Source organism: Sorex araneus, chromosome 3 (assembly GCF_027595985.1).
Source record: "Sorex araneus isolate mSorAra2 chromosome 3, mSorAra2.pri, whole genome shotgun sequence".
Classification (NCBI taxonomy): Eukaryota; Metazoa; Chordata; class Mammalia; order Eulipotyphla; family Soricidae; genus Sorex; species Sorex araneus.
Window position 1 is genome coordinate 118,881,632 of NC_073304.1, and position 26,251 is coordinate 118,907,882.

The 26,251-nt window shown below is 45.5% G+C and overlaps 1 protein-coding gene across 1 annotated transcript in view; it reads left to right on the forward strand.

Annotated features, from left to right (window-relative positions):
* Positions 1-26,251, forward strand: part of ASCC1 (activating signal cointegrator 1 complex subunit 1) — a 97,560-nt gene that overhangs the window by 36,883 nt on the left and 34,426 nt on the right. Inside the window, exons 6-7 of the mRNA XM_004615480.2 lie at positions 439-575; positions 12,680-12,799. Of these exons, the coding sequence (XP_004615537.1) occupies positions 439-575; positions 12,680-12,799 (257 nt within the window). The remainder of the gene's footprint in view (positions 1-438; positions 576-12,679; positions 12,800-26,251) is intronic.

Consider the following 26,251-nt stretch of genomic DNA (forward strand, 5'->3'; position numbering starts at 1 on the left):
CGAGCACCTCACCCCTGTACTCTCTCTCCAGCCCAATTTCTATTGTTTTGTATTTTGTTTGTGGGCCATACCCAGCAGTGCTCAGGGTTTATTTCTGGCTCTCTGTGTTCAGGGGTCATTCCTGGTGGTCTCAGAAGGGACTGTTTGTGGTGCAGGGGATCTAGTCTGATATACTGTTTGCAAGGCACGTGTGCACTGCACTATCTTTGTAGCCCACTCCTAATATTTATTATTATTATTGAAAAATTTTCGGGGGCTATACCTGGCTGTGTTCAGGGTTTACTCCTGGCTCTGAACTCAGAAATCACTCCTGGAAGTGCTCAGGGGACCATATGGAATGCTGGAGTTCAAACCTGGGTTAGGCGAATGCTCTACCCACTATACTATTGCGCTGCTTTTAAGCAACTGAGCTTCTTGTTTTTCTCCCTTTGGTAACAGGATGATGGGGTTGATGGCACAATTTTCCAGAATCCCCAGAAGCTTCATCTAACCATTGGGATGTTGGTGCTTCTGAGTGAGCAGGAGGTCCAGCAGACGTGTGAGATGCTCCAGCAGTGCAAAGAGGAGTTCATTGAGTGAGTATGCAGAGTGCGGGGAAGGCAAGCCCCTATCCTGGCTTTTTGTTTTATTTATATTTTGTTTCACAAAAATAATTGTGATAATTATTGGGCTGGAGCGATAGCACAGGGGGTAGGGTGTTGTTGATTCCTCTGTCCCTCTCGGAGAGCCCGGCAAGCTACCGAGAGTATCCCACCCACATGGCAGAGCCTGGCAAGCTCCCCATGGCGTATTCGATATGCCAAAAACAGTAACAAGTCTCACAATGAAGATGTTACTGGTGCCCACTCAAGCAAATCGATGAACAATGGGATGACAGTGCTGCAGTGCTTTGTTTCACAGACTTGATTATGGACTAGAAAGCCGAGTGACTTGGGAACAGGACTTTTATTTATTTATTTGATTTGAAATAATTTTTGTTGAATCACTGTGAATATGTAGTTATAAAGTTGTTCATGATTGGGTGGAATGGGACTTTAAAAGAAAATTTACTTTTCATTTAACTTTTTAAAAATTGACCCCCACCCCCTTCCCTTCCCTCTGTTGTGGCTTGCCACGCCACTCTTTTGCACTGCTGTATAATATATAAGCTTAGCTGCTTGAAACGACACAAACTTGTCACCTTCTGATGCAGCGGGACAGGAGCCCAGGGAGAGCTTCATTTGGTTCAGATCGGGCTGCTCTGCGGGGTGGCACTCCTTTCTGGGGGCTCCCAGAATGGTCCATTTCCTTCTATGTTTTCCCACGGTGCCTCTCTCGATCCCTCTTGTCACACATCTGTCTTAGATGGGCCAGAGCAGGATCAGGCCGTTGGTCTTACAGATCACACGTGGACATCTGTTGCCCAGCGGGCAGGGGCTGGAAGGTGCTTCCACTGCGCTTGCCCAGTGGTGCACGCCTGACGGCTCAGCCTCAGGCCTGGCGACTCAGTGCTGCCCGGCACAGTGGGACCCGGGGTCAGTAGGGTGAAGCTCTGTGGGGCTGTCATGAAGTGCTGGGGATCAAACTTAGAATTTTCTTTTTGCACGCTAGGCATGTGCTTTGCCATCAGAGCTCTCTCCCCGACACAGGTGTCTGGTTTTAAGGACTCTGCTATGATTCCTGATTTAGCAGCAGGGATATAATTCACTGGTAGAACACTTGCCTTTAGTGTGTGAGGCCCTGAGTGCTGTCCCTGGCTTTGCAAGAAGATGAACAAGCATCAGGACTGTGGTCCAGGGATGTGGCTCGGTGGTGAGGGTGGACTGTGCATTGTATGAGGCCTGGGTTTCATCCTTCGTGCTGCATAAATGGATTGGTAGATAAGAATTTCTGCACCAACATAGATACTCTAGGATAATCTACTTATTTCAAGCCCATCAATCCAATGACATCTGCAAAGCTCCAGGTCATACAAGGTAGTGTGTATGTATATATATATATATATATATATATATATATATATATATATATATTCTAGAGTAGGAGGTGGGTCTCTCTGGAGTACCATTACTCTGCTCACCACAGTAACTCAAATGTGATATGATTCCCTAGAAAGATCTTCATGGGACTTCAGAAGTATAGACTTGAATATTCTTTTCTTTCTTCTTTTTTCCTCTCCCTCAGACTATCACTGTCACAGTCATCCCATTGCTCATTGATTTGCTCGATCAGGCACCAGTAACATCTCCATTGTGACCTTGTTGTTACTGTTTTTGGCATATAGAATATGCCACGGGGAGCTTGCCGGGCTCTGCCGTGTGGGCGGGATACTCTCGGTAGCTTGCTGGGCTCTCTGAGAGGGATGGAGGAATTGAACCCGGGTCGGCCGCGTGTAAGGTATTTATGTTCTCTTCCACTGAGTCTGATTCTAAGCCCCTAAATTTATCTTTGAATATTGAGCATTTTGTGTGAGTTAGTAAGGGTACAAAAAATTGCTCAAGCTGTGTATTCTGCATCAGCGGAGGCATTGCTGTTCTGGGGGCAGTTGTTATTCCTGGACATGTTTTCCTCTTACCCCGGGGCAGGTGCTCTGCCTGCTGGCGGCCTGGGTGTGAGCCCTGCCACAGCTTGTTTCCTCGAGCGCCACCGACTATGGCCCTAACCTTCCCCAAATCTAATCTATACCCGTATCTTACCTAAGAGCTTCATTTCAGAGAATTATCTCTTCCTTCCTCTCTCTCTCCCTTTACTCCTTTTAATTAATATAGAATAAGAGAAACTTAAAGTGAACCAGTATGCACTTGACTAGAATCCAGAGGGTTTGGAATTTCTTTTAAAGATTTTTTATGCAATAAATGCCTTTTTTCAAATGTTTGAAACTTTATTTAAACCTTGTGATTTGCAAGGTTGTTCGTAACAGTTGTTTTAGGTATGCAATGTTCTAACATCAATCCCACCACTGGTGGGACCTTCCCTTCACTAATGTCCCCAGTTTTCTACCCAGCCCCCAAACCTGCCCCCTTAGCAGGCACAAAGTAATTTAATTTACATTGCTTGTTGCAGCCTATGTCTCACAATAGTATCACTGAAATCACTGTCTGAGGATTTACTGAGCTGTTAGGTGCTAGTTGAGTCTCTGTGTCATTGTTTCGTTCATTGAGCTTGGTGGGCTTCTCTGCAACATTTGCCTCACTGGCTGTGCTCCTGCTGCCTGTCAGTTTGTGAAATGCAGAGGTGTCGCCCAGGAGCAGTGGAAATGGGACGACTAGCAGCTTGGTGTCTCTTCGAGATCGGTTGTGGACTGGCCAGTTTGTATATGGGAGTTGGAGCACTGAGTCTTCTGTCAGGAGGAAGACTCTCGACACCTGGCAATGCACACGGCTTACTCCTGGCTCATACACTCAGGAATTATTCCTGGCGGTGCTCTGGGGACTATATGGGATGCTGGGGATCAAAACTGGGTTGGCCTCATGCAAGGCCCTACCTGCTGTGCTATCGCTCTGGCCCCTGAACCCAAGTCTCTTTCACTTTGACTTCCTTCCTTTCTTCTGTCACCAATTTCAGGAAGCTGTCTCACTCTAAGAGGTTTGATGTTCAATATGAACAATTCCGCTGGCTTGAATCTTGCCCTTTCCTTGGTTATCTGTGACATACCAAAGGCATGCTGGGTAACATTGTAGACTCTGGGTTTGCCCTGGGAACACGTGTGGGGCATTCCTTTCAAACAGCGCCCGTTCCCTTTATGTATGTGATATGTCTCTTGTAGATCAGCATGTTTGTGGCCAGAGGAGCAACTCTGTTTTCTGAAAGATCTAGAGAACATAGAGGGAGTGTCCCTCCTCTTGTCCCTTGTATTGGTCATTTTGGTGATTTACTGGAAGATGATGGTTCTGATCGAAAGACCACACCTGACTTTAAAAAAAAAAAAATCCAGTTATAACAAATGAAATTGGCCTTGTCAAAATGGACTCCCTGGCTTATTGGGTAAAACATGGTGAGAGAATTTAATTTTTAGTTCTATTGCATATGAAATTATAATAATGATGCCATATTTGTGAACCAGTTCTCTTTTTCTATTAAATGTTTTGAAGAGAGGGGCTGGAGTGATAGCACAGCAGGTAGGGCGTTTGCCTTGCACACGACCGACTGGGTTCAATTCCCAGCATCCCATATGTTCCCCCCGAGCACCACCAGAAGTAATTCCTGAGTGCAGAGCCAGGAGTAACCCCTGTGCATCGCCGGGTGTGACCCAAAAAGAAAAACAAATTTTTTTTTGAAGATAAATGTCTTAAGTAAAACAGCAAACAAGCAAAACTCCATACATAAATTGATCGAGTTTGCCTTTTACTTGATCCTTTCTGAATTCCAAATCACAAAGAATTCTTCCTGGTCTTATTCTTTGTTCAGTAATGGGCACGGCTATACTCTGTCTCTTTACCTAAAATTCAGAATGAATTGATGTTTGTAATGAAATGTTTATACTTCTAATTGCATAAAGCTTTATCCTGAACCTTCTCAGATCACTTTTTATTAAACAAAACTGAAAGTAGCTGTGTTTTCTTGGGCTACCAAGAAAAAAAGAACTTCAGAGTTAGATAAAATGTTTTTTGGAGAACTATTTTGTTTTGTTTCTACCTTCGTGAATCAGGTCACAGGTTTTTACCCACAGCCGCTCTGTTCTGAGCTTGTGAGGATGTGGCGGAACCCCTCCCCTCTGTCCCTTGGTGTCTTGCGATTAAAGGGCGAATCTGAACTCCTTCAGCCTGTCGTGGCTGGTGTGCGTAGAGAGTGAAGAGCGCCTTAATAATCCCTGAGAAGTTTTGATGTGACAAGATGAAAATAGTAATTGTATTTTTTCAAATTCAGCAAGGCTTTTGAAATAGGACAGTTACCCTGCCAAAAATCTGCAAGTGGCAGCAAAAATGGTTTTGAAGATGCTCTTTTCAAAAAACTGAAAAGATTTGAAAGCTGCAAGTAAAGCAAGCTCTTTCCTCCTCCCCCCTCTTCCCCTCTGCCACACACACTTGTTTAAAATATATAGTGCATGGAGACAGCATAGCTACCCACGGGCTGATGAAGGGGAAGCAAAACCGTGGCATGTATACCGGTGGGATACTGGTCAGCTGTGAAGAAAGACAGAATCTTGCCATTTGCAACCACATGGATGGACGTGAAATAAACCAGTGGGGAAAAAGACAAATCCTGGATAATTTTATTTGTGATGTAAAGAGAAAGAGATGAACAAATAATTAAAATAAACTTTGGCACAGTAAGACCAGTGAGTAGTAACTGAAAGGGACGGGTGCATTGGAAGGGGTGGGACCCTAAATTGAGACCAAGGAGACAAGCACGTGTTGATTTTAAGTCAGCATGCACACTGACACTTAATGTTGTCATGCAGCATTATTTCAGTTAGAGCCAAAACTAAACGGTCTGCTAACATATAAAATCTCTCTCTCTCTCTCTCTCTCTCTCTCTCTCTCTCTTTCTCTCTGTAGTGCAAAAGGTTATTTATGAGAAGGAGGCTGAGAATTAGAATGGGTTGTTGGGATAATTTAGAAGTGCCTTGATTCTGAAGAAGACAGATATGTCTACTTTTTAAAAAGTATTGTTTCATTTCTTTACATTTGTTGAATCCTGGGGATGGAAACCAGGGCTGTATCCATGTGGGGCACGTGCTTTGTCACTGATCGCCACCCCAGCCCCAAGACATTTGACTTACAAAAGATTTGCCAGAGAGGTACTTGGCCCCAAACAACACACACACACACACACACACACACACACACACACACACACACACACACACACACACTCACTCTCTCTCTCTCTCTCTCTCTCTCTCTCTCTCACTCGCTTTCTCTCACTCTCACTCACTCTAATTAAAATATAAATTATAATTAAAATTAAAATATAAATTAGAAAGCCTTGAAAACGAACAGTCTAATCTCAGAAGAGCCACCTAGACACACTGGTCTTCAGGCCGAAACCTGGCGCCTCCCCAGGAGTGGGGCGGACTGACCATCCTCCCAGCTCTTCAGGTCCTGGAGCCCCTGGACCCTGTGGCCACATTTGCAGCAGCCCAGCACCTCCAGATCCCACCACACTGATAGCCCTGGAGGAGCACAGCACACTGGATGGGGAAGTAGCATAGAAGCTGGCCAAGCTCAATGAACAAAACCAGTAATACCGAGGGCTCAGCTAGTGACAGACTGCTCAGGAGATCCCCAGACAGTGGTTTTAGCAAACATATTATGAGATACTACAATTTTCATAAACTTTCTTTTGCTGAACCATTTTTGAATAATGCCTTTTATCATTCCCTGTAACAAGCGGTGTAAAAATAAATGATTTTGTGTCTGCCAAGGGGGCACGGGGGCTAGTTTCCAGTGGTGAAGGAAGGTCTCACCGGTGGTGGGGGTGTTGGAACATTGAATGCTGGAAACAGCTGGATTGTGAACAACTTTGTAAATATACCAGAGTGTTCACAGTTTAAAAAATGAATAGTCTAGTATATAGCATGCTATAATTTATATGTTTATATTATTATTGCTGTTGTGCAGGGGCACTCTTGGGGGTGAGCCAGGGCTGCACCTGAGCTGCTAGTGGTGGGTGGGGAGTGAACCCAGGGCCTGGCACATTTGGCTCCTGCCTAGCTCTTGCACCACATCCCCGATCTCCTACATGACATCATTTCATTTGTTGACATTTCATTTTTTAAAATTGTTGTTCAATAAATGTGGCATTGTTGGAATTTAGTTAGGATACCTATATAAATGTTTTAAATAAATGTGTAGTGGAATTTTTGTTTGCTTTACATGTTGGCATGGTTTTGGAGTTTAGGGATGTTACCTGACTTGAAGGGCTAGAGCGATAGCACAGCGGGTAGGGCGTTTGCCTTGCACGCGGCCGACCTGGGTTCGATTCCTTTGCTCCTCTCGGAGAGCCTGGCAAGCTACTGAGAGTATCTCGCCGGCACGCAGAGCCTGGCAAGCTACCATGGCGTATTTGATATGCCAAAAACAGTAACAACAAGTCTTACAATGGAGATGTTACTGATGTCCGCTCGAGAAAATCGATGAGCAACGGGATGGCAGTGACAGTGACAATGACCTGACTCGAAACAGAACTTTGATTTCAGTTCTTAGGCTTATGGCTCACGTAGCCGCATAGATTTCCAGTGAATTATTTACAGTGTTCAGAAAATGCTAGAGCTCTAAATGTGTCCCCCGTGACTTTTCTTTGTGAGATGTAAAATGCGAATTGCATTTGCTCTGAGTATGGAGACTGAGAAATACACAGTGCTTCTTTAGCTCTAGTATCATGCTTAGCCCTAAGTGTTCCCCAAGGCCCGTGGAAAAACCAAGTAACAAGATAAAAAGGGACAAGAATGGGGAGGGGAGGAAAAAGATACCCAGGGACAAATAGCAGTTCCAATTGCTTTAGATGTCACTAATTGGAAAGTGGGCCTGTGGCCGTCCCAGGTGGCATCAGTTGTTCCCCCCTGCAATGGGCGTTTATCCAGCAACACATCTGGCTTTTCATTTAATCTCCTTCGTGGTAAACCAGAGGCGTGGACAGAAAGAGTTGCTGTTTCTACTCTTGTTTCAATTTTTGTTGTTGTTCTTCTTGGCACCCCATCTAATTACAAGGATTTGGAGGCATCTTTTAGTGAGGAAACAAATACAAAAGAATGTTAAGTTGGAGAGATTAAGTCAAAGATGCATGGAATAGGGAGAAAATTCTGCCTGAAAGCTGAGGTAAGGGTCATCGTACTTTGAGTGCTATTTAGTGCTGTTTTTTGACATCTGTATACTTGAACTAAATGCTAAATTCTTTTTTTTCCCCCTTTCTTTTTGGATCACACCTGGCAATGCACAGGGGTTACTCCTGGCGCTGCACTCAGGAATCACTCCTGGCAGTGCTCAGAGGACCACATGGGGTGCTGGGAATCGAACCTGGGTCAGCTGAGTGCAAGGCAAACACCCTACCCGCTGTGCTACCGCTCCAGCGCCCTAAATGCTAAATTCAAAAAAGAAGCACACCAGATTATCATATTTTCTCTCATAAAAGGAGTACTTTTTTTAAAAAAAATGAGAGAATACTTTTTTGCTTCTCAATCCAGGTTGTCATATGTAAGTCAACATAAAGCCAGAATGAGGGACCAGGGAAATAGCACAGCTGGGAGGGCAGTTGCCTTGGCACTCGGCCAACCTGGGTTCCATTCTCAGCACCACATTGGGTCCCCCGGACCCATAGGAGTGATCCCCGACAGCAGAGCCGGAGTAACTCCTGGGCATGCCCAGTATGGCCCCCAGACCAGAACTAAAGAAATAAAAACAAATTCCCAAATGACGGTGAGCAGTGTCTTTTGTGACACTGCCATGGGAGTTTTGCAGGCGATACAAGAATGTTCACATTAATCTTTCCTGGATTGGCCTTCAGAGACTGAGTCCACAAACCGTCAAGTACAACCTAGGAGAAACATCTCGGTGGAAAACTAAGCCAGCGGCATGATGCCCTTGGGTCACCTGGCCGTGCGGGCTCAGAGCTGAGAAAACAGGTGTGCAGTGAATTTTAGTTAAACTCCTTTTCAAGTCAGTTTTCTTGGCTGTGCTTTGATGGGACTGAATTAAAATCTTTCAGATGAGGGGCTGGAGTGATAGCATAGCGGGTAGGGCGTTTGCCTTGCACGCGGCCGACCCGGGTTCAAATCCTAGCATCCCATATGGTCCCCTGAGCAACGCCAGGAGTAATTCCTGAGTGCAGAGCCAGGAGTAACCCCTGTGCATCGCCGGGTGTGACCCAAAAACCAAAAAAAAAAAAAAAAATCTTTCAGATGAATTCTTCTACTGTTACTGGAATAGAGATACATGCATTGTTGCTGAAGCTACAGCGCTCAGAGAATAGGTTAGAGTTTGGATTGTGTTTTCAAGTGCCCCAATTATAAGGATACTCAGGGTCATGACTCTACTTTTCCCAGTATCTGTCATTGCAAAAAATGGGCTGGAGCGATAGTACAGCGGGAAGGGCACTTGCCTTGCACACAACTGAGTTGGGTTCGATTTGCAGCATCCCATATGGCCCCCCAAGCTTCACCAGGAGTGATTCCTGCATGCAGAGCCCGTAGTAAGCCCTGAGCACTGCCAGTGTGGCCCAAAACCAAAACTTACGGTAGTCGAGTTATTTAGTTGTTTTTTCCCCTGAGAAAAATCCTGATCTTTCATAATAATGTGGCCTTGAAGTATTTTTGTTGTTGTGGTGGTGGTTTTTGGGCCACACCTGGTGATACTCAGGGGTCATTCCTGGCTCTGTGCTCAGGTGCCCGTGGGATATTGGGGACTGAACCTGGGTCTGCTGTGTGCAAAGCAGGTGCCTTTCCTGCTGTACTATCTCCCTGGCCCCATGGATTTGAAGTTTTAAGAGAATATTTACTATGATCATTTCTAGGTTACCCCCCCAAAAAAAAACACCCCAAAACAAAACAATTCTCTGCTGCCTCAGTTCTTATTTGCTTTTTGGGTCACACCCAGAGCTGCTCAGGGTTAGTCCTGGCTCTACACTTGGGAATTACTCCTGGTGGTGCTCAGGAGACCATATAGGATGTTGGGGATTGAACCTTTGTCGGCTATGGGCAAGACCCTACCCACTGTATTATCACTCCAGCCCCAGCTACCCCAGTTGAAGTGTCAGAAATTTTTTTTTAATCTTTTATTTTTTATTTTATTAGCTTTTTAAGTCAGACCTGGCGATGCACAGGGGTTACTCCTGGCTCTGCACTCAGGAATTATCCCTGGCGGTGCTCAGGGGACCATATGGGATGCTGGGAATCGAACCCGGGTCGGCCGCGTGCAAGGCAAACGCCCTACCCACTGCGCTATCACTCCAGCCCCAGAAATTTTTTTTTTGAAGTTGTAAGAATTATCTTTAAATGGACTCTGAAACCCTTTTGTCTTTGGGCCAGCACATGTTCCTCGATGATAATATAGGCATGTGCCCATCCATTTCTTTAGCTCGTCAGAGCAGCTCCTTTCGTAGTGTAACAGCCCCGTAGAGATCATCGAGTCCTCATTTCCTGTACGGTTCTATGACAGGAGCGAAGGGCATAGGAGACAGGAAGGAACATGATGGAGTGAGTCTCTGCCTCATGGCACTTGAAGAAGCTGTGTGGTGAGGTGACTTGTAGTTAGGTTCCAGTTTGTTGTAGCAAGACATTTTCTGGTTGAAGTGTAGTTCTGTCCCAGGGGTCTCGGAGGAATGCAGAATGATAGGGTTTTGCTTATCATAAAGGTGGTATATGATGATTTTGGAAAATCCCCAAATTACAGAAAAGTGGTAACATTGCACATCATCTCCACTCCCTAAAGAGAACCACCGCGAGCACTTTGGTGTATATACTCCCATGCTTTGTTGTTGCTGCTGTTGTGGGGTCACACCCATCTGTGCCCTGAGAAGGGGCAGTCGGGCAGTGCCAGGATGGGGCAGCTAGTGCCTGGGCCTTGCATATACAATGCATGTGGTGCCACAAGACCCACATCCCACCCCCATCACAGTGCTTTTAATATGTTTTTTTTTCCCCCTGTGAGATACTATTTACTTACAGTAAAGCACACAAATCTTAGCAGTTGTTGAGTTTGAATACACGTGTAAGCCACGTAACTGCACCCAGATCATGGTGTCGGACACTGCTGTCAATCCATGAAGCCCCCTGGGATCTTTTCCAGAAAACTCACTTCTTCCAGAAGTAACTGTTCTGACTTCTGTTTCTGTGAATTCTGTGGCCCCAGATAGAATCATTCACCACAGGCCCTTTCGCGTTTGGAGGGGTTTTGTATATGTGTGTGGTGGGGGGGGGGGCAAGGGGGTGGTGAGAGTCACACCTGGCCTTCCCATGGACTTCTCAGTGAGCGTTTCACTAGTCAGTGAAAAAGCTCATAAACTTTTACCAGCGAAGTGCTCCAAAACAAACAAACAAACAAACAAACAAAAAAACAAAAAAAGGGGCTGGAGTGATAGCACAGCGGGTAGGGCGTTTGCCTTGCGCGCGGCCGACCCGGGTTCGATTCCCAGCATCCCATATGGTCCCCTGAGCACCGACAGGGGTAATTCCTGAGTGCAGAGCCAGGAGTGACCCCTGTGCATCGCTGGGTGTGACCCAAAAAGCAAAAAAAAAAAAAAAAAAAAAAAAAAAACCAGCGAAGTGCTCCAGACACTGAGCATTGCTCCCCAGGGTACTTGCAGTGCCAGGGCTCAAGCCTCTTTGGGCAAGGGGGTGCTCCTTCATGCAAAGCATGTGCACTAACCTTTGAGCCATCTCTCTGGCCCCTATGCATTTAATTTTTTTTTTTTTTGCTTTTTGGGTCACACCCAGCGATGCTCAGGGGTTACTCCTGGCTTTGCACTCAGGAATTACTCCTGGCAGTGCTTGGGGGACCATATGGGATGCCGGGGATTGAACCCGGGTTGGCCGCATGCAAGGCAAACGCCCTACCCGCTGCTATCGCTCCGGCCCCCCGCATTTAATTTTTTTTGATTAAAAATTTTGTTTTTGTTTTGCCACAACTGCTGGTGCTCAGGGCTTACTCCTGGCTCTGCTCTGTGCTCAGGGATCACTCCTGGTGGGCTCAGAGCACCACATGGGATTCGGGGACAAGGTCCTAAGCAGTACTGAGTGTGGCCCAAAACCAAAAAAAATTATAAAAAAGACTGAGATTGGTCCTGGGTCTGCTGTGTGCCAGGCAGGTGCTTTCCTCACTGTACTATCACTCTAGCCCCTAAACTCTTAATAGTTTTAACAGCAGTGGGTGGTGGGTGGTGATCATTGCCTTGATCCTTTATTTTCATCAAGGTCGCAAAATGGTGATAATTATAATACCATTAGTCAGCATGTATCAGTTGGAATTCTCCCACTGGGAAGAACTTTCTTTTACGAGCTATCGTCGATTGTGCAACTGAATTCACGCTTATTTTCTTAAGACCAAGAAACTGAATTGCTTGAACAAAGGATTTCTATTATTTTTTGGTTGGGGTGGGGGAAGTTTGGACCACACTTGGCAGTGCTCAGGGCTTACTCCTGGCTCTGTGCTCAGGGGGCTGCGTGGTGCCAGGAATCGAACCAGAGTCAGCCACATGTAGTACAAGTGCTTTAGCTCCTACAGTACCCTGAGCCCCACAGAGAGATTCTTTTTTGTGGGGAGGAGGCTGAGGATGGTTCATATGTGGTGCTGGGAATCGAACCCGGGTTGACCACATGCAGGGCATCGCCTAGCCCCCTGTACTATCTCTCCTGCCCCTGTCAAATTGCTCATAAAGGTGTGATACAGTCTACACCTCCACCATTGTAATATGAGTGAAATACTGCTTGTAACTTATAGAAACGAGGGTGTAAAACAGGAGCTGGGGTAATTAGTATCTTTATCTCTACTCTGACAAGTGTCACGACACTGACAGTATCTCAGTCGGTCTTGGCTTTGACAAGGGGTTGGGCTGTACCACCCGAATTTGCAAGTACTTGTACTTTTCCTTTGTGTGCATTGAACATGTATTTGGGAGTCAGCAAATGAGATAATGTTGCTAGTGAACTGGCAAACCTCAGCAGCTTAAGTTTTGTATTAATTGACCATGTTTGTCAGCCATGTTTCATAATCGAATAACTCCCAGCTTCAACAATGATCACAGTACTGTGCTTTCCTCTTTGCAGTGACATTTCCGGGGGCAAACCCTTGGAGGTGGAGATGTCGGGAATAGAGTACATGAATGACGATCCAGGCATGGTGGATGTCCTTTACGCCAAAGTCCACATGAAGGATGGTTCCAACAGGTACGTTCCCGCAGGCCGTTTTTTTTTCATTCAAGTAGGTGCTGTGACTAAGTCAGCTTGATTCCTTTTCTTTGGGGATCTCATGACTATAAAGAGTATGTCCTGTTTTTTTTTATATAAAAATATTAGTGAGCTAATGCCTCTATATTATTTTGTCCTGTGGGACCCTACTCAGGGTCTCTTCTGTGCAAAGCATTCTCCTCCCCGGCTGCATGTGGAAGAAGCATCAGACTCGAATCATCGATCCTGAGAGTGACAGTCTGGTTTTAATGTGAATCAGTGCTTTGTCCTCTGCTCCGGGGCTCAGGAAGGGTATGGCATCATAGGACGTTAGTTTCAAAGTGTGCAGTGCAGTTCTGATAAATACCAGAACAAAAGGGGATGATAACTATCAAGATTTGTAGGAGTGTTAGCAATTAAATTATTCTACATAAAATGCTCAAGGTGAGGCCTAGCACTTTAACAACATTGTCCAAAACATACATCAAACACGTTTCCCATTTTTTGTTTTGTTACTGCCACACCTAGATCCCATTTGGGATCTTCAGATTGTTTCTGGAGTGAGCCAGAGCAATTTTCAGTGTTAATTGTGTTTTTTATATTCCAAAAGGCCTTTGGTGTAGTGCGAGTAGTGCGAACCCAATTTCTTTCTTTCTTCTTCTTCTTTTTTTTTTTTTTTGCTTTTTGGGTCACACCCAGCGATGCTCAGGGGTCACTCCTGGCTCTGCACTCAGGAATTACCCCTGCCAGTGCTCAGGGAACCATATGGGATACTGGGAATCGAACCCGGATCAGCCACGTGCAAGGCAAATGCCCTACCTGCTGTGCTATCGCTCCAGCCCCTCTTTTTTTTTTTTTAAATGTAGGAGTACTACTGTTTATTCAGCCATTGATGAAGCTGATTGAATTGGCAAGCCCAATCTCAACAGGAAGTTTGTGTGTGTGTATTTTTCCGTTAGGGCAGGATAGAACAAAGCTGTGCTGAACCAGAAACTTAGAGAAAATTGGAATCAATTGGCAGGTTCTCAGGATGATTTGCCTGGATTGTCTCATAAGATTTTTTAAAAATTTCAATTGGAATTGATAATTTTTAATTACCTATTATCTCAGTTCAAATGAAAGTGAATTTTAAGGGAGAGATGATTGAAGAATGGTATAAAAACACTGGGGTGGATGTTAAAAATATTTTTTTAGCATGTCTGGACCAATTTTTTTAATTTCCTGTGTACCTAGAGACCTAGTGTGTGTCTAAATAGTAACATCCTCCCTTGAAAACAGGGATACATGGACTGATAGTTTTATGGATTGGAGTACTTAATTTGCGTGTGGGAACCCCAGGTACTTTCTATGCACCTCATACTCCTTGGGGCACTGCCAAGAGTGACCCCTTAGGACTGAGCCACTGTGGCCCCAAACAAAAAAAAAATTTTTTTTAATTTTTATTTTTTATTAATTCACCATGCGATACAGTAACAAAAATTTCATGTTTGAACTTCGATCATACGGTCATCCAACACCCATCCCTTCACCAGTGCACATTTTCCACCACCAGAATCCCCAGTATCCCCCCACCCCCCGCCACTTTCCATACCTCCCCCTGCTTGTGTGGCAGACAATTTGCAAGGTATCCTTTCTCTACTTTAGTTACCTTAGATACTTAGAGACCAGTCCTACCTCCCCTCATACCTGCCAAAAATATAGTTCTAGACGATGTGTTTTGTATTGCTTGTTATGGATATAATATAATGTTGTGGCCGCTCTTGCGCTTCAGGAATTCTAAGATTTTAATAATTAGGGTCTGAAGAAATTGCTACCGCAGGTTGCTAATGTCCGAGATTCCTGTGTGTGTCTCTGGATCGTGGCCACGTGGGAGCTGGTGCTTCTTGCTGGCTTCTAGAAAATGGTGCCCACTGAGCTCTTAGAGGGCAGGTGGAGGGACGGCACCTGCCCCAGTTTGGAGCGGCCCAGCGGAGAAGGCCTATTGCAAAGTCCTGGACCATCTCTGCCTCAAGTTGCTCGGGTCCGAGATTTCTGTGTGTGTCCAAAAATTTTTTTTAAATGAATAAATATAAAAGGGATACATTTCTGCTTAGCAGGAGATCATATACAAGGATAGCCCCAAGTATTATTATGGTTAGAATTTGGTCTCTGCTATGGATTATATACTTCGTATTCATTTTAGTGTGTGTGGGGGCGTAGGTGGTGGTGGGGGAATGGTGCTCAGGAGTACTGGGAGCCCCACCCATGATCCTCAGCTACCGGGCTGCTAGGTCATGCAGGGCCCTGAGGATGCGATGCTGCTCGGCCCCATGGTGCCAGTGCTAGGGGTCTCTGGGCTCTACCCAGGTGTGATGCTTGGGGACCACGTGGCATTCAGGAGCTTGGGTGCTCACTGCTGTCCTGCTCTTGGCCCCATTTGCTCTGCAGTCTAAGGAATATTACTCAGATGCCTGCACTATTTTGGGCCTACAATGTGTAGGGTGCTTAAGACTTTACACATTTGGAAACAGAATCAGACAGTAGTTCTCAAGTTTTCTAATCTCTTTAATGTCATTAAAATAAAGCCCCCCTCCCAGGCTGGAAGAGTAGAGTGGGTAAGGTGGATAAGCCAGTGTCTTGCCTGGGTTCAACCCTGGCACCCCATGTGGTACCCCAGGTCCCACGAGGAGTAAACCCTGAGCACCTCCAGGAGTGACCCCCCTCAAGAAAAATGAAGGTCCCCAAGGAACTTTTATTTATATGCTTAATTATTTATTTATTTATTTTTGCTTTTTGGGTCACACCTGGCAATGCTCAGGGTTTACTCCTGGCTCTACACTCAGGAATTACTCCTGGCGGTGCTCAGGGACTATATGGGATGCTGGGAATCGAACCCGGGTTGGCCGCGTGCAAGGTAAACGCCCTACCTGCTGCGCTATCACTCCAGCCCCCTTAATTAATTTATTTTTATTGAATCCCACCGTGAGATGCAATAGCTCTCATGTCTGAGTTTCAGTCATACAATGATTGAACACCCATCCCTCCACCAGTGCACATTCTCCACCACCAATGTCCCTAGTATCCTCCTCCCCCGAATCCCAGCCCTCCCTGTGCCTCTGTGGCAGGCAGTTTCCCCCGTACTTTCTCTCTACTTTTTGGCATTATGGTTTGCTGGAATTTTCCCGCCACCATTCAAGCCAGCCTGCCAGGGGCAGATGCTAGATAATTTATTTTCTATTGCTTATTATGAATATCATGAGAGGTCGCAGCCGCACGCCTCTGAAATTCTAAAATTGTAAATAGTTGGGGTCCAGAGACATCACTGTAAAGAGCTAATCCATTTTGAGATTCATTTGGGAGTTTCTGGTTCAGGGCCGGTGATGCTCTGAGATGGCACCAACGTGGGTGTGACAGCCAGGTCCCAAGTGGGTGGGGAGAGGGGGAAGGGACGGCCATCTCTGCTGCTGCCATGTGGCCTGGAGTCGTCGTACTGGAACCCGTGGATCTGTGTTTTTCTTCTGGAAGCTCGTGGCCATCGGGCTTTCATCTGGGGCATGTGGACAGGGCACACCTGCTCCATCTGAGGTGCCCCAGTGGAATTGGCTTAGTATGGGGTCCGGAGACATCTCCTGCGAGCTGCTGTCTTCTGGGATTCACTGCTCTGTCTCTAATTATGTGCTTCATTTATATTTGCCTTACTAGAAATTTATTATCACGATCACGAAATCCCGTTAATCGTCGAGTTGCTCGAGTGGTCTCAGTAACCTCTCCATTCGTCCTATCCCTGAGATTTCAGAAGCCTCTTTCTTCTCAGCCTTCCCAGTGATGCTGCATTGGAGGCTCTTTCAGGGTCAACGGAATGAGATTCAGCTGGTTACTGGCTTTGGCATATGGATACACCATGGGAAGCTTGCAAGGCTGTCCCATGTGGGCAGGAAGCTCTCAGTAGCTTGCTATTTTCTCCCAGAGGGAAAAGTAGATTATAAGATATCGCTTCTGGGAGTTTGCTTTTAAGTCTCTGGATGTTGGCCGTTAATGGGATTACACGCACCTGGGTTTCTCTGCCGGTACCTTCATGCGTGAGGCTTGTCTGAATGTGTGGAGAGGGGCCTTGAGCATGGCTGTACCTAGATCCTGGTGGTCTTTGGCCGCCGGGAGCTCTGCTCGGGGCAGGGAGGGAAGCTGGAGCCCATCCCTTCTGAGGGGCCCCAGGGAAGACAGCCAGGCATGCGGGCAAAATTTAGTATGTTAACGTAAAATTATGTTGATAAAATAATTCGTTATTTAATATTTTAATGAAAAATATTATTTTCTGTTGTTTTGGGGCCACCCCAGGCTGCACTGAGTGCATGGGGCTCTCCTGGGCTACCTCGGCAATGCTTAGGGGTGTGTGGTGCGGGGATCTGATTGGGGTCCCCTGCATGGAAGATGTATGCTGCCACCCCCCTGTAGTCTTACCAGCCCTTTCTGTTTCCTTATAACCCATTTCCTTTACCTTGCACGATGAAAGGGACTTTTTCCATTGGTCACAGGTTGTCCTGCCCCTGAGCTCCATAGCGACCCCTGGTGGTGCTTGGGGGCCATATTCTCTGCCAGTGATAGAATGGCGGCCAGCTGCGTGCAAGGCAAGCACGCAGCCCTCTGGGGGCCAGAGACAGTCTCTGGACCCTTAACCTCTGCATAATTTTTGGACATTTATCATTTAGATAATCATTAATTCGTTGAGTTCATTGAGTTATGCACATCTTCCAAAAGTTGACACATTTCAATGTGAAATACTAAAAATGTGTGTCTGTATACTACTAATCTCATAGAAATTTTAAGCGTTGGGAAGCTGCCAAACTAATAACTGCAGATACACGTTTTCTACAATTCTAATTTTCACTTGAAAGCTCTTGAGTTTTTTCATTGGCAGAAAATGCTGCCAATTGTTTTTCTTGAGTTCTTTTTTAGGAAAAAGAACTTTCAAATAGCCAATTTTGAATAACCATAATTTGACTGTCAGTCATTCTTTCAAGTGAAAATGGTACTTCATAGACAAAGAGGCGAGTTCAGCTTACAACTCAGCTAACCTCACAGGCACTTGACTTCCAGATAACTGTCTATCCAGGTGTAGGTACTTTATGCGTACTGACAGTTTTCACCATGGGAATATTAAAATAATTGTATCTTTTAACCTAACGATGGAGGTTTTTGTATGTGTGATCATTATTCCTGCTTCGGGAGGATGATAAGGTAAATGACTCTGGCTTTTTGTTGTTGTCGTATGGAACTTTATATTTAAACACTGTGATTTACAAAGTGCTCTCAGTAGTTGTTTCAAGTATTCAGTATTCCAGTGCCAGCTCCAACACCTGCGTGCCTTCCCTACACAGTGTCCCCAGTCCCCTCCCTCCAAGCCTTAGCAAACACAAAGTAATTTATTTTGCTTATTACAACACTTATCTCATAATGGTGTTGCTGAAGTCCTGGCCAGAGGATTTCCTGAGCTGTCAGGTGTGGCTTGGGCCTTCTGGGTTACTGTTTTCACTCATGAGCTTAGTGGGCTTCTGCTCAGTTTTCCCCCGATTTCCTGTTTCTCTTGGGCTTTCAGCTCTGTGAAGCTTGTGGGTGTTGCACAGCTGCGTCTGCGACCTCCTGCTTACGGGGCTTGGAGCTGGGACATCAGCTGCAGGCGTCTTCTGGCAGCTCCGGGATCAGTTGTGCAGAGGGGGTCTTTCTCTGGCAGTGGCAAGAGCCAGATGTGGGTGGGTGGAGCGCTGGGCCTTTGGCAGGGTGGGAACAGATTTTGGCTTTTTATTTATGTTTAGTTTTTGGGGCCACGTGGTACTTGGAAGTTGCTCCTGGTAGTACTTAAAGGACTGTGCATGTGCAGTGCCAGGGATTTAACCTAGGCCTTCTGTTGCAAAGCCTGCATCCTCCCTCTTTGAGCTCTCTCCTCAGATACCCCCCACCCAGTCCCTTTTAAAATTGAAAATATGTGGTAAAGAACATACCATGCGCCACACACAATTTGAAGCTACTGCCTTAATTTATACCAGGTACTGGTGCAAATATAATACCCATTGCAAATTTCATTGCCGTGAAAAAGGCAAATAATATTGTATGCTCTCATCTCATGGATTCCCAAAAAGAATCGCAGTCACCTTCATGTCATAATGCAGAAAACTTATGGTCTAAGTAAAATTTTATTCCAGTGCCTTTCTTGGGGGGTGGGTGGGGACATCATACCCAGCCATGCTCAATTACTACTGCTGGCAGTGCTTGGGGGACCATATGGGATGCTGGGGATGGAACCTGGGTTTGTGCAAGTTAAGTGTCCTACTCGCTGTACTCTCTCTCTAGCCCCGATTTCTGCCATTTTAACGGAGATCGTTCCTATGGGAATGGGGGCTTATTTAGCTCTCACTCATCCTATTCTCTTCATTGCTGGGATGCTGCTGGGATGCTCATGTGCTCGGTGGCACTCACCGAGGATAGCGTTGCTTGCACCCGTGCTCCTCAGGGCCCAGGCAATGAGTTGGGGTTACAGGGTTTGATGGTGGGGCTTGCCAGGGACTGCTGTTCACACACATCCTGAGCAGTCCTCACCCTAATGAGATATACAGATGGCCGCATGGCATATGGGCTCTCCATGCACAGTTATGTAGGGGAATGGAAATCAGAGACAGTGAGATTATCGCTGTCATACACCAGTGAGTATGGCCTACATCCGAAAGGCGGCATAATCAGTTCTGGCAGGAAGGCCATTGAAAGGCACCCTCACCACTTGTGGAAGGAATATTATCTGCTTCCGCCTCGGTGGGAAATGGTATGGTGCGGTCTCAGAAAATGAGACCTGCTGACCTCATTGGGTGATTCCACTCGGTCTATCCCAGGAACACAGATATATATCAAAACACATATATGTAGACGTCTGTTCATTTGAGTGTGACTTACAGTAGCCAAGATGCAGAAACAACCCAACCGCCTGATGTTAGATGGATAAGGCGACTGTGGTCCATGCTCACAATGGGATACTGCTTAGCACGAAGGTGAAATCTTGCCTCTTGCTCCAGGTGGCTCGTCAAGTGAAGTAGGTCAGAAGGACAGAGACAAATACTGTGTGATCTCACTTGTGGGAATATAAAGAGCCAAAGCAGACTGATGATGTGTCTCAGTGGTAGAGCACTTGCCTTGAGTGCTGAGACCCCTGTGAGGCCACTCAAATACAGCAGTTTAGACTGAGAGGGGCAGAGTCAGGGAAGCATGTGTGGGAAATAGATTCTGGATCAAGATCTCACGTGAAAGTTTGCAGGCGAAGGGTAGTGGGAAGATGCTTCCTACCTTTTGTTCATAGCAAAAGGAAATACTGGTCAAAGCTGGGTCAGGAAAAGCCTTGGAATTCTAGGTATGGACGAGGCATCATGGAGAAGCAGAGTGGCCTGGTGAAGAGCCTAGAGGACTTGATTTAGAAGCAGCAACAGATAAAACAAGGCTAAGGCAGACACAGTAACTGGAGACGAGCCCACCTCCAGATAACCCACAGTGGGGCAGAGGACAGAGTGTCTTTAAGGGGTCACGTGCAGGATGACAGCTGTAGGGCTAGTGAGCTTCTCAGTAGCAGCAGTGGAACCAAGTCACGATAGAATGTTTTCAGCAGAAGTTAACTATCAACCTAGGATTTTGCACTCAGAAAGAAAAATCTTTTTCTTTTTCTCTTTTGTGGTGCCAGGGATTGAAGTCAGGTCTCACACATGCAGGACATGTATTCTGCCACTGGCCACATCCCTGGCCCAGGAAAAGAGGAGAAACAGGTGAAATAAAGACTCACAGAGATGACAGATGCGAATTGCTTCAGGAAAGGAATTTCCTGAGGGACATACAGATCCGTTCTGAGGAGAGCAGCTTTGGACAGTTCTGCTGCCTGGACTGCGTAAGTGTATGTAGGTGAGCAGTGGTGGAGCAGCCCTGGTGAGCGCTGACGTCTCAGTGGTGCGCTGCCAAGGGCCACCTGTGCTTTGTGACTGTGTTTCTGGGAAAGGACAGTGACTCCAGAAAGCCTTGAGAGATTTAAGGTTTAAAAAAAAAGAAAGAAAAAGGATAGCATGAGATGCGGAAAGGAATAGTGAATGCACAGAATGGAAATATTGACTGTCACTCGTCCCGTTCTCATCGATTTGCCCGAGCGGGCACCGGTAACATCTCCACTGTGAGACTTGTTACTGCTTTTGGCATATCGAATACGCCACGGGTAGCTTGCCAGGCTCTGCTAAGCGGGTGAGATACTCTCGGTAGCTTGCCAGGCTCTCCGAGAGGGGCAGAGGAATTGAACACAGGTGCAAGGCGAATGCCCTACAGCTGTGCTATCGCTCCAGCCGGAAATATTGACAATATATAATAGTTGTTTTGTTTTTCCAGGTGATTAAAAAAAGAACTAATGTTATTTAACAAATACACATGTCAGCTAACAGTATGTAAATCAGGACTGAGGGGAATTCTGGAGTTGAAATATTGTAGTTATTACTATTATTATTTGAGGGGGAGAAGTTTTAAGATATTATTTTGCTCTGTTAAATTAAATGTACATAGTAAAAATTTAGAAGTGCCTATAAAAATATAGATCCCAAACAAGAAGGAAGAAAAGGAACAAATTCAAATTTAATACAGAAAAGGGGCTAGAAACATAGACAAATGTGAGATGAATAGAAATGGAAATGTAAGATGGTAGGAGGAAGCCCAAACATGTACCCATTAATTATTAAGGTTGAAATAATGGAAAGGAAAAAGATATACTAGTCATATATAAAAGAATGTTGGCATAACAAAGTATCAAACACGATAGGCTTAAAGGAAAAACTCCAACATTATTAGCAATACTGAGGATTATTACATAATGATAAAATTCACCATTAAGATAGAATTCTAGATTTGCATGAATCTAATTGAAGTGTCTTAAAATAGATGAAGCCAGATTTGTATAATTAGTTTTTTATTGGGGAGAAATTAAGAGATCCATTCATATAGGAGGTGTATGTAACATAGTTTTCAATCATGGTAGGTCAAGCACATAGAAAAATCGGTAAAGATACAGAAAATTTTCCCAGGGGTGTGACTCAGTGACCAAGGTCATTCCTTGCATGCATGAGACCTTGACTACTTCAGTCTCCTTATCACAAAACACACACACACACACACACACACACGCACGCGCGCACGCACCCATGCGCCCATTCATACGTACCAGAAAATTTTATCAAATAGCAGTATAATGTCGCGCGCCGCTTCATCCAGCGAAGAAACACGGATAGGAACGGGGAGGAGGAGGAAGAAGGAAAGGGGGACGCATGAAGGAGAACCCCCTAGCTAGGGGACTTCCCCCCTTATATACCTCTCGCGTATTGTTTACACCCAAGTGTCTGCAGCTGATAGGCTAGTTACACCTTGTGGGCGTGATGGGACATCTTATTTTCAAAGCACGGTGAAATTAACAAGAACAGGTGTTATTTACCAAGCATGGTCCTGTGGAGGCTCTCCACAGTATAATCTACTCATCACAGAAAATCTTATCAAATATCAGTCTAATCTACTCATCATCTCTAGAATTATATACTCAGTGTTTAGAAAATTTACAATGGGGCTTTCCCCTCTCTGTCAGTTTCACCGAGACCTACTCATTCCCATTTCTTGTCAGTTGACTTGGGGTTCTGCACAGAGAAAGGGTCTCCATCAGGTTGGCATATGTAGACTCACAGTTGGACTCGGGTGCATGAAGATGGGCTTTGGCATCAGCATCCCAGATTCCACGTGGTGAGCCATGTGAATGAGCCTCTTGTGGCCTGCCATTGACGTTACTGGAGGGTGGACCCAGCCTCCACCCCCACACAACTTGGAGGATGCAAGGAGAGCTGCTTTTACTTTCATTTTCATTGTGGTTCAGGTCACTGTCATCCCATTGCTCGCGGGCACCAGTAATGTCTCTCGTTGTGAGACTTACTGTTACTGTTTTTGGCATATCCAATATGCCACGGGTAGCTTGCCAGGCTCTGCCGTGCGGGCTCGATACTCTCGGTAGCTTGTCGGGCTCTCTGAGAGGGGCGGAGGAATCGAACATGGGTTGGCCGTGTGAAAGGCAAATGCCCTACTGCTGTGCTATCAAATCCCCAAAATATTTCTCCCATTAATATGAGCCAGTATCACTTATGTTATTTTCTACTTACTTTATACTTTGGGATTTCAATCCATTGTGAATGTATTTTTATATATGCAATTAGACTAGGAGAGCTTCATTCTGTAGTGTGTGCCTATCCAGTTTTCCCTAGTTGAAAAGCCTCCTTTCTCCATTATATGGTTTCTGTTTTTTCTTTTTTTGGGGGGAGGTGGTGTTGGTATGGTTTTAGATCGCTTGTGTTAAGTATGAGTAAGTACATGAGCTTATTTCTGGGTTCTGACTGCTATTCCATTGATCTGTGTATTTTAATTTCAGTACCCTATGATTTTATTTTATTTTATTTTTTGCTTTTTGGGTTATACCTGGCGATGCTCAGGGGTTACTCCTGGCTCTGCACTCAGGAAGTACTTCTGGTGGTGCTCAGCACCATATGGGGATGCCAAGGATCAATAAACCCAGGTTGGCCGCATGCAAGGTAAACGACCTATCTGCTGTGCTCTTGCTCCTGCCCCAGTACCTATAGTTTTAATCATGCTTTGTGTTTCATTTATAATCAAATAAGAATCAATGGGGAATTTAAGAATTGAGAGATTATCTTGTTAAAAATATATTGACATATTGTCAAATATAGTATCTATAGCATCAACCTAAGTTGTAGTGATTGTCCTTAAGAATCCCTACATTTTCTCAATGGAATGCTAAAATAACTATCACTTACTAATTCTTTTGACAACTATTTATTGAACACCTACAGCATGTCAGTTAGGACTTAATTTAGGCGCTAGGGTAAAGCAGTTATTAAGACAAAGAGCCAGTCTTGGTAGGATGCTTAGGGAATCTGTAACAGAGCCAACCTGCCGCCAGCAGAGATGAATTCTTTGTCCTGGCTCTGAGCTGCTCAGCCTGTCTGTGATTCACGTCCTATAAAACGAGCAGTCTAGAGAGCAGGCTAGACCAGGACTCCTGAAAGCTTTCAGTACCTTCCAAGTCCTGAGTCTGTAAATCAGACAGAAATCTTCATTCTCCAGGAAGCCAAAGCTGGAACTAGCTGCTTACATTGGTCTATTTAATTTTTGCCCTAGTATTCCTGCTCCTTGTTCCTAACTTCCCCTACCCGATTAATTTCTTTAGTAGAACATTAGATAACATTACTCTAGTGAAAAACAAGGTGTTATTTTGTTGTGATTTGTAATTGAGGGGCAGACTTTGGTCACGCTCGGGCTTCTGCTGTATTGTCATCTTTAGAGACATTCCAAAACTTGATGATTCTTTGATGGTGTTAGATAATTAAAACAACAACAACAACAACAAACAACTTGAGACCTGATATAATTTGCTTAGAAATACACATATACAATTAAACCAGCTAACTACATAGTTAATTGTGTACACTGTGTGTGTGTGTGTGTGTGTGTGTGTGTGTGTGTGTGTGTGTGTTTTGTATGTGTATGTCCCTGAAGTATGTTGAGACAAAACCATTTTTGGGGGGAATTAGTTTCTTTTCTCCATCCTTGCCAATATTTTTTATTGATTTTCTCTTTTCATTGTCAGTTTAAATTCTTCTGGAAAGGCCTGGGGAGAGCTCAGAGGGCTGGAGTGCGTGGTTGCATGTGCAAGCATACATGTTTATTCCCCAGCACCAAATGTTCCCCTGAGCATAACCAAAAATATCACTGGGGGACCCTGAGCGCCACAGGGCCCGAATAACAGCATTGCCTGGCCCTGCCTTCTGTCGAGAGTTTCAGCCCGCACTGCTAGGCCGTACACCCCAGCAGCACCTCCCGTCGCCCTCTCCTCCCGAGTTTCCATTTCTGTTCTTTTGTGGCTTTCTCGGAACTCACTGGTGGAGGTGCATATTTGCCGTCCGTGTCTCCTTCCACTGGAATGGAAGCTGCTCAGGGGAGGGATTTCTTCACTCCAACCTCCCCTCACCTAGGGGCACTGTAGCTTTCTCTCTCCTTGAGATCTCATGCTGGCGGTTCATTTCTCGTCTCAGAGGTCTGCCCTCCTCCCTACTGGAGAGGTTCTTGTCGTCAAAAAGCATTTCCAACTCTTTCTCCTTACTCAGAACAAACACAAGTGCAACCTGCTTTCAACTCAGAATCTTCAAATTACCGTTTGAGATCAGTTTCTTTCCTTCTACTTCTTTTGAAGATCCTTTTTTTGGGGGGAGGTGCGTGGGGGTCATTGGTTGGGCCACACCAGGCGGTGCTCCGGCCTACTTCTGGCTCTGCACTCTATTACTACAGCACTGGCCACGAGTATTGCTTTCTCCCTTCTAGAACTTTCCTACTCCCATCAAAGTCAGCTTTGAAAGTGGACTAATTACCTTATGATTCCTTTTTGCAGGTCTGTATGGCTGCTGCTTACATAGGCAGAGCCTCTCCGGTGTCCTCTTCTCGCTGTATCTAGTAGTTGTGTTCATTGGCGATTTTCCCGGGAAGCTGTGCTCTTATGTGCGCTGCTTCTGGTTTTAACAATGCATCTTTAATGGTCTTTCAAAGTCATGTTGATTTCATTTTGCAGATTTCAGTTTTTAACCAATCAAATTCATGAGTTATCTCCAGCCCATAGGTACTAAAAACCAAATATAATGGTGTTATTGGCAGATACAAGACACAACTAACTCACCACCCTGGAGCATCCAGACTAATAAGGGAATGGTTTGGCCAAGTTTGTGATGTCAAGGTACCATTCCTGACAATACTAAATAAAACCAAGCAGTATTTAGTGTATAAATAAGGGGCAGAATATCAGAGAGAGGCAAAACCACTATTCATGAATATGGGGGGGCAGTTAGGGTCCTTGTGGAATGTTGGGGTTTGAGTTGGACCTGGAAGGCTGGTGAGACTGGCATAGGGAGAGGAGAGGAAGTGGAGCGTGGAGTCCCGGGAATAGGCAGTAGGGAGGTGGCAGCTGGTGGTTTGCTAGATGCAGGAAACCGAGAAGCAGGCATGCGTGCTGAGGGGTGGAGGTCGGAGGCCGAAGCAGAGGCTGTGGCTGAGAGGGGTGGGATGGGGTGGGGTGGCATCTCAGAGCTAGGAGCATCCTGAAGACCCAGAAAACTGTAATGCTCTGTCCTGGGCCACGGCTGAGGCAGAAGGAAAACTGACTGTCCATTTCACCGAAGCCCTAATCTGTGCGGGAGGCAGGGGTTTGTTTGGATTCTTTAAAAGACTGCATTGAAATACTCTTTCTTCTGGGGCTGGAGTGATGGTACAGGGGTAGGGCAGTCTTTGTACGCGGCTGACCTGAGTTTGATCTCTGGCATCCCCTATGGTCCCCTGAGCCTTGAGGAGTGATCAGAGCTCAGAGCCAGGCGT